The sequence below is a fragment of the Pristiophorus japonicus genome, chromosome 5 (genome assembly GCF_044704955.1).
Source record: "Pristiophorus japonicus isolate sPriJap1 chromosome 5, sPriJap1.hap1, whole genome shotgun sequence".
Taxonomy (NCBI): Eukaryota; Metazoa; Chordata; class Chondrichthyes; family Pristiophoridae; genus Pristiophorus; species Pristiophorus japonicus.
The window spans coordinates 182,885,256-182,902,461 of NC_091981.1; the positions used below are offsets into that span (position 1 = coordinate 182,885,256).

Consider the following 17,206-nt stretch of genomic DNA (forward strand, 5'->3'; position numbering starts at 1 on the left):
AAGTATGGAGAATCTTCGACAGTGTGGAGTGGCATTCTGTATCCTTCTGGGGTTTTCTGTTCTAACAGCAAGTATTGGTGGATACATTGTACAAGACAGAGTTACCGGGCAGAAAAGATTACAACACATCTCTGGTCTGGGTTACAAAGTGTACTGGATCACAAACTTCCTGTATGATATGGTACGGATATATGAAGCTTTTGTTTATATCTATTAAACGGCATTTCTCCCATCATTGCTGTTTATTTTCAAATATCCTTCTTTAATCAGGAATCTGACGAATGCCTCTCGGACTCCTTTCCAATTAACAGTAGCAATGCTTTATGCTTACTTAGCAAGACGTTCACCCGTTGTAGGATGAAATTAATGCAGTTTTCTGAGATAAGATGCTCTATTTCCAGAGCATGAGTAGCTGACAGACGGGACACAGAGCCATGAAATCCCTGAGCGTGGCCTTGTGAAGCAGGTGCCTTGACTGTTAAAAGCTCTCGATACATACATGGAGTAGATAATAAACTGTGCACGCTGCACTCCTTGCAGTGCATTCACCTCTCCAAGTGGATGGACCTGGGAGGATAAAGCAGAATTTTGTGGCACTTTGGGTCTGTCTCTCACCAGGTGTCAGAAACATCAGGGCTATATTGTCAAGTGTCAGCAGTCAATGAAGTGCTGTTGGCTGCCTGTTGTGTTGTGTGCCATGCACTTTCCCAGAGTGAGGTGGGTGACAGGAGGGAAGAGGCATGAGGCAGAGGTGGGCAAGGAGCAGCAAGAACAGGGGGAATCCACAGGGCAAGGGGAGAAATGGTACCAGAAGAGGCAATGGGTAAGGTGGTAGAAGTCAGTAATCTTGGTTATGCGTACGTTAAAGCTCAGCTCAGGATTGAACAGGATAGTGAGACGAGAGACAGTCTGATTCAGCATGAAGGAGTGACCAGGGAGGGGGGTGTAATAGTGGAACCACTTAACAACTATATCCTAGACCTGTACAACTGCTGGACTGTTTTTATTTCTCTCTTTTCAGCAATTAATCTTTGTTTTTATCTCTTTGGCTAGGTCTACTATCTGGTCCCGGTAGTTTTGTGCATTTGTGTCTTTGCAGCTTTCCAGTTTTCAGCGTTCACTTACCACGAGAACCTTGGAGCTACATCCCTGCTGCTGATCTTATTTGGGTAAGAAATAAGAGAAGTGTTATCCCATCAAGCTGCGTCAAACTGTGAAAAAATAAACACTGACTTCATATGCATTGAGCCATATATACCAGGAGGATTCCAGATGTAATCCCTGATCTGAGCTGAGATAGTGGTGAGAGCATTACTACTGGCCTTAGAGTTTCTAGGCTAGAAGGGAAAAGCTCAACTCGATTACCATTGTTGATCGCTACACATTTCTTTGTGGATTGTACTGTTTGGCATTCGATGAAGAATGGGTGAAGTACTAGAGGGTGGTTGATGCCAAATATCCTAATATATCATGGAGCTAATGCACATCACACAATTATTGCAGTGGTCAGATGGGTATCTGCGTGCAGCCCCCGGCCTGCGAGCACCATCGGAGCAGGCCGGGGAGTGGAAGGAGCAGTGTGGCAGCATACCACTCCAGGGAGCAGCACGTGCTGGAGCAGGGGAGCAATGGCAGCGAAGAGTGACCAAGATCCAGGTCGGTGATTGGAGCATGGGCAGGTACAACAGGAGCGGCGAGGTCGGGGCGAAGGAGCGGCAAGAGATTGCAGAGTGATGTGATCGGGGCCCAGGAGAGGCGCGAGTTCGGGCCCAGAAAAGGCGAGGGCCCAGGGTCAGCACGGGCCAGCCCACACTGCGATATGTGTGTGCACTAGGTCCGTGCAGCAGAGCTAATCTCCAGTCGTCTTGGTTAATCCTTGCCACTGGACCAAGACCTGGCTCTGTCAAGCCCGTGTGGTGCTGGTGTTAAAAAAATCCACGCACAGGCATCTTCCACTCTTAAAGATTTAGTTTGGAATCCGGAATATTAGGTTCTTCATTGCAACACCTCTGAACTTTTTGACTTGAAAGCAAGTCATCCTCGATTCGAGGGACTGCCTATGATGATGATGATGATGATGATGATGATAAACAAGCAGTAGAACCTCCTTCACTACAGTTTCCTACCAGGTGATTAAAAACAAGGACAGGTATAACAAAATTGTTAGTAAACTATTAGCAGGAATGTAATAGCAGGTGTATTGGACTTTCAAAAGGCTTTTGACATGGTCCTACACAAGAGATTGGTGTGCAAAATTAAAGCACATGTTATTGGGGGTAATGTACTGATGTGGATAGAGAATTGGTTGGCAGACAGGAAGCAGAGAGTTGAGATAAACGGGTCCTTTTCAGAATGGCAGGCAGTGACTAGTGGGGTGCCGCAGGGCTCAGTGCTGGGACCCCAGCTATTTACAATATACATTAATGATTTAGATGAAGGAATTGAGTGTAATATCTCCAAGTTTGCAGATGCCACTAAACTGGGTGGCGGTGTGAGCTGTGAGAAGGATGCTAAGAGACTGCAGGGTGACTTGGACAGGTTAGGTGAGTGGGCAAATGCATGGCAGATACAGTATAATGTGAATAAATATGAGGTTATCCACTTTGGTGGCAAAAACACGAAGGCAGAATATTATCTGAATGGCGGCAGATTAGGAAAAGGGGAGATGCAATGAGACCTGAGTGTCATGGTGCATCAGTCATTGAAAGTTGGCATGCAGATACAGCAGGTGGTGAAGAAGGCAAATGGTATGTTGGCCTTCATAGCTAGAGGATTTGAGTATAGGAGCAGGGAGGTCTTACTGCAGTTGTACAGGGCCTTAGTGAGGCCTCACCTGGAATATTGTGTTCCATTTTGGTCTCCTAATCTGAGGAAGGACGTTCTTGCTATTGAGGGAGTGCAGCGAAGGTTCACTCGACTGATTCCTGGGATGACAGGACTGATATATGAGGAGAGATTGGGTCGATTGGGCCTGGATTCACTGGAGTTTAGAAGGATGAGACGGGCTCTCATAGAAACATATACAATTCTGACGGGACTGGACAGGTTAGATGCAGGAAGAATGTTCCTGATGTTGGGAAAGTCCAGAACCAGGGGACACAACTAAGGATAAGAGGTAATTCATTTAGAACTGAGATGAGAAGAAACTTCTTCACTCAAAGAGTTCTTAACCCGTGGAATTCTCTACCCCAGAGAGTTGTTGATGCCAGTTCATTGGATATATTCAAGAAGGAGTTAGATATGGCCTTTATGGTTAAAGGGATTAAGGGGTCTGGAGAGAAAGCAGGAAAGGGGTACTGAGGTGAATGATCAGTAATGATCTTATTGAATGGTGGTGCAGGCTCGAAGGGCCGAATGGCCTACTCCTGTACCTATGTTTCTATGTAATTATAAGGTTACAGATAAAGGAAGAAAAAGTTCTGAATGATCCAGCATGCAAGATATTTGTTTAGTTTGTAGTCATGGTTGCAGTATCCCAGAGAGATGATTTATTTCAGCTGAAGAAGAGAGGCCACCTCCTGTCTACCCGAATATCCTCCACTGATAGCAATATCACTGAAAGGTGTTCGTACTGGAAGTACCCTTGCTAACCAGTGTACCCTATTCCCCTGAAGTATGCCTAAATATAAATTAGCCTTGGCTCAGTGGTAGCACGCTACCCTCTGAGTCAGATGGTTCAATCCCCACTCCAGAGACTTGAGCGCATAATCTATACTGCACTTCGGTGCAGTACTGAGGGAATGCTGCACTGTCAGAGGTGCTGTCTTTTGGATTAGACGTTAAACTATCTACCGTCTCAGGTGGATGTAAAAGAACCCAGAGCACTTTTCAAAGAAGAACAGAGCAGTTCTTCCGGTGTCTTGGCCAATATTTATTCCTCAAACAACATTGCTAAAACAGTTTGGGTCCGAAATGGCCCACCACTGGAAACGGGTCACATGCACCCTGTTTCTGTTGTTTTCACCCCGCCACGGTGGATGAGGCGGCCTCTTGAGCGAAATTCCGCTCTTTGGCTTTTTTTTTTCGGAGGACCAGAGGTCACTCATAATGGGGACGGATAAAGCGGCAGTGACCACACTAGAGGGGTGGAATTGGGTCGGGTATGGGGTGGCTGCCGCTGTCAGTCATCAGCATAGCGCTGATGACGTAACCACGTTGCTGCGTCACCATGGCTCTCCCCTTCACTTAAAGGGGAGAACCTGTGCGATTTTTAAAGTTCAATCCACTGGGCCACCAGGGAGGGTTTCAGCGGCAGCAGCAGTGCGTCCTCCCCTTTAATGGGAGCCGCGCTGCCATTTTAGAAGGCCACAGCCTCACTGGACCGCCTGAGAAAAGTAGCTTTTGGCACCGCCCGGTGGGAGGAATATTTTTCTGGCGAAATTTTGCAGTCGTGGGAGAATATCGGCGGTATGCACTCTGATGATTCACTTAGGATGGATTAGAATGCAGCGGAGTGGTGGGGGGGTTGGAGAGCGGGTCACCACCGGGATACTGTAGGAGCGGAATTTTTATAATGGCGGCCATTGCACTCCGCAGCTCGGCTGCCAATTTCTGGTGGTAACAGGGCTTAAGGAAAGGGACAATTTCAGCCCTTTATCTATTCATTTAGCTCATGGCTGATTGTGGGATCTTGTTGTGAGCAAATTGTCTGCTGCATTTTCCTACATTATAACAGTGTCTATACTTCAAAAGTATTCAATTGGCTGTGAGGTGCTTTGGAATATCCCAAGGTCACGAGAGGCACTATATAAATGCATTCTTTCTTTAAATACTTGGAGATTGCACAATCTAAAGTCTGTTGCATTCTCCGATACTACTGTTGATTAGGCATAATCTTTAATTATTGTTCTCGTTCACCACCAATAGGAAATCCTGTGCTTTGCATTTTTATAGGCAGTCAAATGATACTGATAAAGACACTTTTACTACCAAAAAAATGTAAACAGTCCAGTGTTTTTTGTTAAAAAAAGAAAACTTCCGAAGTAATGGATGAATTCTTTAACATCACTTTGGCTAATTCATCTATGCCTCTGGCAATACCATGTTGCTAACTTGCAATTCTGTGAATGTATATAGGCTATAACCCTGAGGATAAATTCCCCTGATCAGGATGTGAACTTTAAATCAGAGGGCTTATTCTAAAGCTCTGCTTTAGGAATGGATCCTCGATAGACACGAGTGCAGATTGGATATAGGGCTTAACACTGTAGGATCAATTCTGTGACCCAGGACCACATCAAGACAGATTCTGTACTAGGAGCAGAGCCTTGTAATATCAGCCCTAGTTTGTGTTTTGAGAAGTGCTGTTATTACAACAGCCAATTGCACTCAAGGGGCTTCTCTCGCTTTTCCACCAGAACTTTGACAGAAGAGTGGTGGCAAACCCGGAAAAACAGCATAAATGGCACACTAGCCAACCAAGGGGCAGAAGTAGTGCCTACCTAGATCCCCAAAGATTTGGACAGCCGTTTTTTTTTTTAAGTTTTAAGTGCCTCCCTTTGAAAATTTCTTCTGGTGAGGAGACCTGGTGCCCGTCCTACCCCATCTCTGCTCAGGACTCTTCAGCTGAATTTTCCGATCTTTTCAGCAGGGTCAACATTGGAGGTATAGGGTGGACACATTTCAGCACATGTGGAGATGTGCCACCCTATGGATTTTCAGGGCCGCTGTTGTTCTCTGAACATCAGAGGTAATTTGGACAGAAAGAGAAAAGGAGGTAAAATAATGATTTCAAATAGAGCCAAAGTATAAGTGATCTGTGAATAGTAATTTTCATTAATATCTAGTTATGCAAGAACTGCACTTGTATTGTTTTTTCTGCCTGCTCATCTGTCTTGTTTTTCTATCTGTCTTTCAGATTTGCCACACTACCCTGGATGTATCTCCTGTCAAGATTCTTCTCCAGTCCAGACGTAGCTTTTATTACATTCGTTGCAATTAACTTAGTGCTGGGTCTCTGCACTATCCTTGCAGCCTATCTTCCTCGTTTTCTGGCACTACTAACCAACCAAGAGGTAAGTAAACAACCCCAATAATTATCCCTAAATTTCCAATAATTATTGGAAAAATTGTCAGACCAAATTGATTTCTGAAAATTCCTGCAAAGAACCACAAATGAGGAATTCTTTGGGTCTCAAATTAGTCGCTAACAATACTAGTTCACATCATAATGCCTTGAAGTTGCCACTTAATTTTGATACCTGTCTTTGAAAATTCTGGTACAGTGGGAATTAGTCCAGGAAACTGAAACTTAGGTCTGGTATGGGGCAAACCTAACACATACGGCAGCACAAAAACAAAACAAAGTTTTGAGCATAAGTGAGCATTATCAGTCTAATCAATGAAATGTCTTCCATTAAACTCACCAATAAGTAGGGAAACATTACACTATGGATATTAAGATGTAATTCGAATAACATGCAAGATAGATTAGGATGAAGAATGCCTTTCAGCTCTTTGAATCCATCCTTCGAACAGTTAATTCAGAAACTAGGGTCATGAACTTAAGGAAAGGTAACTTCGACGGTATGAGGGGTGAATTGGCTAGAATAGACTGGCGAATGATACTTAAAGGGTTGACGGTGGATAAGCAATGGCAAACATTTATAGATCACATGGATGAACTTCAGCAATTGTACATCCCTGTCTGGAGTAAAAATAAAATGGGGAAGGTGGCTCAAACGTGGCTAACAAGGGAAATTAAGGATAGTGTTAAATCCAAGAAGGGGCATTTAAATTGGCTAGAAAAAGCAGCAAACCTGAGAACTGGGAGAAATTTAGAATTCAACAGAGAAGGACTAAGGGTTTAATTAGGAGGGGGAAAATAGAATACGAGAGGAAGCTTGCAGGGAACATAAAAACTGACTGCAAAAGCTTCTATAAATATGTGAAGAGAAAAAGATTAGTGAAGACAAACGTAGGTCCCTTGCAGTCAGATTCAGGTGAATTTATAATGGGGAACAAAGAAATGGCAGACCAATTGAACAAATACTTTGGTTCTGTCGTCACGAAGGAAGACACAAATAAAGTTCCGAATGTACTAGGGGACAATGGGTCTAGTGAGAAGGAAGAACTGAAGGATATCCTTATTAGGCGGGAAATTATATTAGGGAAATTGATGGGATTGAAGGCCGATAGATCCCCGGGGCCTGATAGTCTGCATCCCAGAGTACTTAAGGAAGTGGCCCTAGAAATAGTGGATGCATTGGTAATCATTTTCCAACAGTCTATCGACTCTAGATCAGTTCCTATGGACTGGAGGGTAGCTAATGTAACACCACTTTTTAAAAAAGGAGGGAGAGAGAAAACGGGTAATTATAGACCCGTTAGCCTGACATCAGTAGTGGGGAAAATGTTGGAATCAATCATTAAGGATGAAATAGCAGCGCATTTGGAAAGCAGTGACAGGATCAGTCCAAGTCAGCATGGATTTTTGAAAGGGAAATCATGCTTGACAAATCTCCTGGAATTTTTTGAGGATGTAACTAGCAGAGTGGACAAGGGAGAACCAGTGGATGTAGTGTATTTGGACTTTCAAAAGGCTTTTAACAAGGACCCACACAAGAGATTGGTGTGCAAAATCAAAGGTATTGGGGGTAATGTACTGACGTGGATAGAGAACTGGTTGGCAGACAGGAAGCAGAGATCCGGGATAAACGGGTTCTTTTCAGAATGGCAGGCAGTGACTGGTGGGGTGCTGCAGGGCTCAGTGCTGGGACCCCAGCTCTTTACAATATACATTAACGAATTAGATGAAGGAATTGAGTGTAATATCTCCAAGTTTGCAGACGACACTAAACTGGGTGGCAGTGTGAGCTGTGAGGAGGATGCTAAGAGGCTGCAGGGTGACTTGGATAGGTTAGGTGAGTGGGCAAATGCATGGCAGATGCAGTATAATGTGGATAAATGTGAGGTTATCCATTTTGGGGGCAAAAACACGAAGGCAGAATATTATCTGATTGGCGACAGATTAGGAAAAGGGGAGTGCAATGAGACCTGGGTGTCATGGTTCATCAGTCATTGAAAGTTGGCATGCAGGTACAGCAGGCGGTGAAGAAGGCAAATGGTATGTTGGCCTTCATGGCTAGAGGACTTGAGTATAGAAGCAGGGAGGTCTTACTGCAGTTGTACAGGGCCTTAGTGAGGCCTCACCTGGAATATTGTGTTCAGTTTTGGTCTCCTAATCTGAGGAAGATTGTTCTTGCTATTGAGGGAGTGCAACGAAGGTTCACCAGACTGATTCGAGGGATGACTGGACTGTCATATGAGGAGAGACTGGATCAACTGGGCCTTTATTCATTGGAGTTTAGAAGGATGAGAGGGGATCTCATAGAAATATATAAGATTCTGACTTGACTGGACAGGTTAGATGCGAGAAGAATGTTCACGATGTTGGGGAAGTCCAGAACCAGGGGACATAGTCTTAGGATAAGGGGTAGGCCATTTAGGACTGAGATGAGGAGAAACTTCTTCACTCAGAGAGTTGTTAACCTGTGGAATTCCCTGCCACAGAGAGTTGTTGATGCCAGTTCATTGGATATATTCAAGAGGGAGTTAGATATGACCCTTACAGCTAAGGGGATCAAGGGGTGTGGAGAGAAAGCAGGAAAGGGGTACTGAGGGAATGATCAGCCATGATCTTATTGAATGGTGGTGCAGGCTCGAAGGGCCAAATGGCCTACTCCTGCGCCTATTTTCTATGTTTCTAGCTGTTCGTTAAATCAGCCAGCACAGAGTGCAGAATACAACTCTAAAAGAGATAGTATCAAGAGAAATTAAGTTTCAAGTGTATCCTCATATGCTGGGAAGGGCATAGAGATTTAATGAAAGTAAGGAATTGATATAAAGCGAATTGACATCGGGAGGTCGGTGGGTGGGTGACTACAATTCAGGTAAGTTTGGGAATAGACTAACTAATGAATGTGCTGTCATAACAAACATTTTAAATCTAGAGATAATGTCTATGTTTTATTTCCCTCTCCTACAGCAATTATTGAGGATTTACAGTGTACTTCGCTGGGCCTTCATCATTTTCCCACAGTTCTGCCTGTCCTTTGGGTTGATAGAACTATCCTACAATCAGTTGAAATTTGATCTCACCCAGAATTTTGGGGTAAACTCCTATGTGAGTCCGTTTGAGATGGAATTCCTTGGCTGGGTGTTTGTGGCGATAACCCTTGAGGGATGCTTCTTTTTGTCAATTCGACTCCTATTCCAAGGAAATCTACTGCACAAGCTCAGGTACGATGGCCCTTTTGATGCTTCCTTCATTTTAAAAAAGTTACTGTAAGGGGGAGATACAGATCTACTTAAAAATAAGAACCCTACAAGTCGAAAAACTTAGGGATAAGAAAGCACAGAATTAAATATACCATCTGACCCATCAAGCCTGCTCCTTCCCCAGTCCATCTATCCCATCATATTGAGTCTATGCTATTATGGACGTTATTCTATTTATTTAATCTTCTGATACCAAGTTATGTCTAAATTCACAAAAATAATCAGGTATATTCATCCATTCTTAATTCTCCACTGCTTTCTTCCATTCTTCACATACAATCATTCACCCTTCCCCAGCTCCAATAGCATATAAGTTATTGGGGTAGAAAATCAATGTTGTGCATAATCACATGGATGCAATCAGCAGACGAAATTGGTCAGGGGTCCTCATTATCATAAGATAAGCGGGCTGCCAGTGTTAGTCCTGCTACTGATTGGCAGCTCTCCTCATCAAGGGCTTGAATATTGGGCATTCCTGATGATATTTAAAGACAGCCTGCAACTCTTAAAGGGGAGGTGATAGTCAACCATGGAATAAGTAGTCAGTTCTATAAACACTGCAGCATGGCCCACAATAATGGAGCCTCTGATGACAGCACTGACAGCTTTGCTGGGAGCTCAGACTACTGCCATTGTGGCTCTGGGTTCAAGCATTTTCTCGGTCTTTCAATTCATGAAGTAAAGTATGCATCGGAGTGTGGCTAGCATGGATCAGGGCTTCCAGAACATCACTACACTCCTTCACTCTGTTCTCATGCAGAGCAGTGGGAGTGTAGAGACGCAGCCCCATGACAGTCGCATTGGCTCCATGGGAGAGACTCGTGCTGTCCTCTCTCAGCATGACTGCACATTTGCTCCCTACCAGCCTCTAAACCCAGTGCCTTTGATGGTTCCAAACAGCCAGCTGACTCCGACTGCCTTGGCCGATGCTGGGACACAACAGTCTACAGTGGGCATTCAGGCCCGGAGCTATTCGATGTCTCCCACAATGAGTATCTCAAGTACGCTCAGTGGATGATCAGCAGCCTTCCACCTCACAGGATCCTGCGACAGGAGAACCCCTTGTAGTAGCAAAAAAAACAGCACATAGGCCAGGCACTAAAGGATTGCACTCAGATGATTTCAGTTAAATATTAAGAGAAAGAAAAAAGTGTTCAATCCACAATGTTCCTGATGTGAAGTAAAGAGGGTTTTTTTGCAGTGATGTTGGTCTTTGTATTCTTGATTATGGAGGAGGAATAGTGTTGGAGGGTATTCAGAAGGTGGGTGAAAGGAAAGGGTCAAATGGTGGGATGAGAGGGAGGGCTTGGTTAGGAGAATCTCTCCTCAATAATGTATTGCCGTACATTTCTGGCAGTTGGCAATACTGCTCGTGCTTGGGCTTCATCCCCTTCTTAATTTAATAACACAAAAGCTAAATACTGCGGAATCTGGAATCTGGAATAAAAACAGAAAATGCTGGAAATTTCAGCAGGTCAGGCACATCTGTGGAGAGAAAGCAGAGTTAACGTTTCGGGTCGATGACCCTTCGTCAAAACTGGAGAATGTTCGAAAAGAACATATTCTTAAGCACTGAAAGGGGGAGGGGAAAAAAGAACAAAAGGGAAGGTCTGTGATAGGGTGGAAGACAGGAGAGATTAGAGAGACAAAAGGGACGATGGCCCAAATTCAAATGATAATGCCAAGAGTTAGAAAAACATTAGTCGAGATAGGGTGTGAATGGTGGGATAATGACCAACTGCCATTAGAGACAAGGAGAAAGAAAGAAACAGGTTCTGAGGGGGGAGGGTTGGGGGAAGGGAGCCAAAGATTGGCAGCGGTTACACTCTGACATTTTTGAACTTGATGTTGAGTCCAGAAGGCTGTAAAGTGCCTAAACAAAAAATTAGGTGCTGTTCCTCGAGCTTATGTTGAGCTTCGTTGGAACAGTGTAGGAAACTGATGTCAGAGTGGAGTGGAGAATTAAAGTTACAGGTGACCGGAAGCTCAGGGTCACACTTGCAGACTGAATGGAGGTACTTCGCAAAGCGGTCACCCAATCTACATTTGGTCTCCCCAATGTAGAGGAGACCACATTGTGAGCAGTGAATACAGTGTACTAAATTGAAAGAAGTACAAGTAAATCCCTTCTTTCTTCATCTTGCTCCTGCACATCTTTCTTCTGTGGTAGCTACAAGGCTTGATCCCTCTAAATGGCATAGTTGTATAGCATGCAACAAATTACTACAAACCTGGAGGCTCAGGGCTCAGCTGGATCAGTCAAGGCACTGGAATCTTTGCTTTAGGATGCCTATGGTTGCTCATTATACATGCAGATGTTGAACACTGTCCAAAATACCACCTTTATTGTTTGGACATTTGCATCTATGTAACAGTTTCACTTTATTTTTCAAACTTCAATGATGAGCTACTGTTTAAATGAGTGTGAATCTTTCATACTGTTATAAGTAAAGAAAAACTGAGCACATTTAGACTGAGTTTATCATATAAAATGTACTAGATGTTTTGACAGTTTTACTTAAATATCCAGATACAAGGATTCTCTGCACGATACAACAAGTGACAATGAGGATGAAGATGTGAGAAAGGAACGTGAACGGGTTCTGAATGGAGGAGCAAGCAATGACATTTTACAGATTCACAACTTAAAGAAATGTTACCAGCTGCTAAACAAGAAAGTTAAGGCTGTAAAAGGAGTCACCATGGGGGTGCCTACAGGAGAGGTACAGATAAAAGTTCATTATTTTTAGAATTATCTAGTTCTAGTAACATTGCTAAAAAGCCGTGAGTTAATTCAGTATTTTATTAACATCCTCTAACTCGCAACTAAATTCAATCTTTAAATGCTTTATTACAGATTTATTTTCCCCAGTGGAATTACTAAATTTCACGTACAGAGTTTTAAAATTCCCTATGTGTTCTGTTTTGAATAAAAAGTCAGACCAGATACTGTAAGCTCAAAGTAAGGTGTGACCATAGTCCTTTATTACAGATCTCAGAGTGCCTCTCCAGCCTGTGAGGCCTCCTTATATACAGGTGCTCCCAAGGGATTGTGGGATCCCCTGGGACTCCAAGGGATAAGCCCTCTGATGGTTAGACATGGTATTTACAGGTTTACATACATAACAACACTCCACGCCTGCCCCCTCCCCCCCTCCCCCCCCCCCCCCCCCCCAAAGTCAATAGTGTAACTATTTACAATGCGAGTCGATCTGGGGCCTTCCTTTCCCTGGTTGATCGTCTCGGTGCAAATGCTGATTTTGGTGAGTCATTTGTTGGGCCCTCGCTGGACTGCTGCGCAGCTGGCCTTGCTGGGCTGCTGGGGCTGGTGAGTCCTGCTGGGTGATGGATTCTGCTTCGTGGTCAACCGCTGGGTCGGTTGCCCCTTGTGTGTGTGTTGGAGGGTCGAGAAAGGTGAAGTCTATTGTGGGTTGTTCTGGATAGTCCGTAAATCTGAGTTTGGTTTGGTCTAAGTGTTTACTGCAGGTGAGTCCATTTGATCACTCTTTGGCCAAAACAGTGCCAGGAAGCCACTTGGGACCTTGTCCATAGTTCAACACAAATACAGGATCATTTATCTCAATTTTGCATGACACATTTACGCGATCATGATATGTACTTTGTTGAGGCCGCCTGCTCTCTACCTGTTCGTGTCGATCAGGGTGTACTAACGAGAGCCTTGTCTTAAGTGCCCTTTTCATGAGCAGTTCAGCAGTAGGGGCCCCAGTGAGCGAGTGGGATCTTGTGCGGTAATTAAGCAGGACTTGGGATAAAAGAGTCTGCAGTGAGCCTTCAGTTACCCTTTTCAAGCTCTGCTTGATTGTTTGAACTGCTCGTTCTGCCTGACCATTGGACACTGGTTTAAACGGGGCAGATGTGACATGTTTTATCCCATTGCGGGTCATGAACTCCTTGAACTCGGCACTGGTAAAGCACTGTCACTTACAAGGACATCAGGCAGGCCGTGCATGGCAAACATGGCCCGTAGGCTTTCAATGGTGGCAGCGGACGTGCTTGCCGACATTATCACACATTTAATTCATTTGGAGTACGCATCTAAAACCACTAAGAACATTTTTCCCAAGAATGGGCCTGCATAGTCGACATGGACCCTGGACGATGGTTTGGAGGGTCAGGACCATAAACTTAGTGGTGCTCCCTGGGTGCATTGCTTAACTGTGAACATATATTACATTTGTGCACGTAATCTGCATCGATACCGGGCCACCACACGTGGGATCTGGCTATCACTTTCATCATTACCATGCCTGGGTGGGTGCTGTGGAAATCACTGATGAAAGTGCCCCTGCCCTTTTTTGGCACCACGACCCGATTACCTCATAGGAGGCAGTCTGTCAGTATAGACATTTCACCTTTGCACCCCTGGTACGGCTTTATTTCCTCCTGCATCTCTAACGGGACACTAGACCAACTCCCGTGGAACACACAGTTTTTTACTAAGGACAGTAAGGGGCCCTGGCTCGTCCAGGTTCTAATCTGTCAGGCGGTAACAGGTAATTGCTCACGCTCGAATGCTTCCATTACCATAACTAAATCTGCAGGCTGTGCCATCTCCACCCCTGTGGTGGGCAATGGCAGCCGACTGAGAGCATCGGCACAGTTTTCTGTGCCTGGCCTGTGGCGGATGGCGTAGTTGTATGCGGACAACATGAGCGCCCACCTCTGGATGCGGGCCGATGCATTCCTATTTAGAAAAGAGGGATATAAGCGGATTATGGTCGGTTTCCAATTCAAATTTGAGCCCGAACATATATTGATGCATTTTCTTTACCCCGTAAACACACGCTAACGCTTCTTTTTCAATCATTCTGTAGGGCCTCTTGGCCTTAGACAGACTTCTGGATGCATGAGCAACCGGTTGCAATTTCATTAGCTTGTTGCAATACACACCCGACCCCGTACGACGACGCATCACATGCTAGTACCAAACATTTACATGGATCGTACAACACAAGCAATTTGTTTGAATATAGCAGCTTTCTCAAAGGCATTTTCTTGGCTTTTAACCCATACACATTCATCTCCTTTATGCAGTAAATATTGCAGGGGTTCTAACAATGTGCTAAGACCCGGTAAAAAATTACCGAAATAGTTCGGGAGTCCTAGAAATGACCGCAGCTCCGTCACGTTCTGTGGTCGGTGCATTCTTGATTGCCTCCGTCTTCGAATCGGTGGGCCTGATGTCGTCCGCCGCGATTCTTCTCCCCAGGAACTCCACTTCAGGCGCCAGGAAAACGCACTTTGAGCATTTTAGCCTGAGCCCCACATGATTAAGCCGACTAAGAACCTCCTCCAGGTTCTGCAGATGCTCGACGGTGTCCCGACCTGTAACCAAGATGTCGACCTTGTTATGTATTGTCCAGGTGCATTAAATGTATAAGTACAATGGTGCGCCACAGAGGGCGCTGTGGTGGGAGACCTGAAAGTACCTGCAAGACAGAGTATAAAAGGTTGCCCACCACACCTGAGAGGCACTCTGGAGTTACACAATAAAGGACTAAGGTCACAGCAGTTATATCAACACCAGACCGTGTGGAGTCAGTGATTTGTGTGCTACATACACCACGTTGGCAACGAGGACGCGGACGAACTCCATGCAACCATGGCCACTCTGGGCTCGCTAAAGGATTTTACCGTGGGCAATGATTGGGAGGCCTTTACGGAAAGGCTCGAGTACTACTTCACAGCAAACGACCTGACGGAGGACACGGATGCACTGAGAGATAAGCGTAAGGCGATATTGCTTTCTAGTTGTGTCGATGAGGGTTACTGTCTCGTCAGGGATTTGCTGGCACCTGGGAGCGCCAGGGACAAGTCATATGAGGAGCAGGTCGCACTCATTCGTGACCATTGAAACTGAAGGAGAGCATCCTCACGGCCAGATAAAAATTCTACCATCACTGCAGATCTGAGGGCCAGGATATCACCAAATATGCTGCGGACCTCAGGAGACTTGCGACGCCGTGTGATTTTGGCGCACACCTTGACGAGGCTTTGCGGGACGTTTTTGTTATGGGGATTGGCCAAGAGGGCCTCCTTCACAAGCTGCTAGCCACGGAACCCACAGTCACCCTGACAAAAGCCATCACCATCAGCCAGGCATATATGACCTCGACTTGCAGCACCAAGCAAATAATCCACACAGTCTTGAACCCGGCTGGCACTGTCCACAGGATAGCGCCCATCACGGACAAAACTGCAGGATGTGGCTCTGCCCGGGGCAGAGAGCACGGACATCAGGGTCCTGGAACTGAGACCGCTGAGGGGGGCCAGTCAAGCAGCACCATGCTGCCGCTGCGGAGGAAGCCATGGGGCTCACCGGTGCAGGTTTGCGGAGTATACGTGCAATACCTGCCACCTGAAAGGCCACCTTAAGCGTATGTGTAAAAGAAATCTGACTCACCGTGTGGCTGAGGAGATGGTAGATGATCCACTGTTCAGCGAGGAGCAGGCAGAAGAAGACGAGGTGTTGGGACTGTATATGTACACCGTCGATTCGCCCCAGTGATAATGGAAGTAAAAATTGACGGAAGTCCCAGTGAGTATGGCAGTGGATTTGGAATCGAGTCCGTCGTTGATGAGTCAGAGAACTTTTGATAAACTGTGGGTCAACCCAGCTACACAAGCTGGTCCCGGTCATGGCAAAGCTGCGTACCTATATCAAGGAACTGATATCTGTTCTTGGCAGAGCGGACGTGCAGGTATCTCACGGGGGCAAGACGCCTGGTTTACTTTTGTGGGTCATTGCAGGCGATGGGCCGACGCTTCTTGGCAGAAGATGGATGGGAAAGGACAGACCGCTGTCCCCCGGGTTCCCAAAGAGCAGTGCCGACCGAGCTGGAGCTGCAGCCTAAATCCACATACAGGTGACAGCAGCCCAGAACTCCTGACCTCAAGCAATTCTGCAGCCTCAGCCTCCACAGAGGAGCAGACCCTGGAAGAGCAAGTTTGCAGGTACGGGCCGATTGCTGGGGTGTGGGCCGGCGGAGCGCTGCAAGCGATGAGCGGGAGATCCATCGATGGCCGGCGGATCTGGGGGACCCACGCAGAGGAAAAGTCAGGTGGCAGTAGCAGCTGCGATGGTGGCGGCTATAGCGGCCGCAGGAGGGGCGGCAAGTGCGGAGACAACGGTGGGAGTGGAGGCTGCAGCGGCAGCTGCCGTGACTCGGGAGAACACGAGCCAGAGCGGCGGATGTGGCAGCAAGTACGGAGGGACTCTCAGGGACTATGACTGATCGAGTCCAGGGAGCCACTTCTGCCAAGCTGGGTTGCTCTGGGCCGTTTTTTCCCTTCTTTTCTTCCTTGTCCCTTCTGTTCGGTCTTCGCCGGTGAGCCTCGTGGTAATGGAACTCTGCAGACAAAGGCCAGCAGAGCACCTAAAATGGCGGCGCCCAAGGGAAGTCTCGTGGGAAACACAAGATGGCGTCTCAAAAGGGAAATGCACCCGGGAGTCTTAAAAGGGCCTTACACCATTGGTGGTCCCCACAAAAAAGACTTTCAATGGTCACTGTGTTTAAAATTATGGATATGAATTACGAAAAGAGTTAATACCACGAGGTTCAAGTAAAAGGGATATGGATCCGTGACTAACATTACCAATGGGCTAATGCGATTTTCGATTTAGGGGATTCATGCAATGGTTCAGCGGCTGCTAAGGTGACTACCTCATGAAAACAGAGGCAATGCACCAGTTGCGAACCTTGTCTCAGCGCAGCCCATTACCTCGGGCAAAAGGGGGCTGTGTACCACCACCGTACCTCACCCAGAGGAGCTGGGATTAAATAACTGTTCAGTGTACCTGCAACCTTTTGACATAACATCTGTACCACATTATATGTACCATACAAATGTACCGTCTATGTATACCTGCTTTCTTTTGGAGGTTATGCTCGTGTACCTTATCACC

At 45.9% G+C, this 17,206-nt stretch overlaps 1 protein-coding gene across 1 annotated transcript in view; it reads left to right on the forward strand.

The window, feature by feature from the left end:
* LOC139264540 (ATP-binding cassette sub-family A member 13-like) overlaps positions 1-17,206 on the forward strand; it is a 417,853-nt gene that overhangs the window by 373,329 nt on the left and 27,318 nt on the right. Inside the window, exons 49-53 of the mRNA XM_070881155.1 lie at positions 4-181; positions 1,054-1,169; positions 5,858-6,014; positions 8,987-9,240; positions 11,810-12,002. Coding sequence (XP_070737256.1) covers positions 4-181; positions 1,054-1,169; positions 5,858-6,014; positions 8,987-9,240; positions 11,810-12,002 — 898 coding nt within the window. The remainder of the gene's footprint in view (positions 1-3; positions 182-1,053; positions 1,170-5,857; positions 6,015-8,986; positions 9,241-11,809; positions 12,003-17,206) is intronic.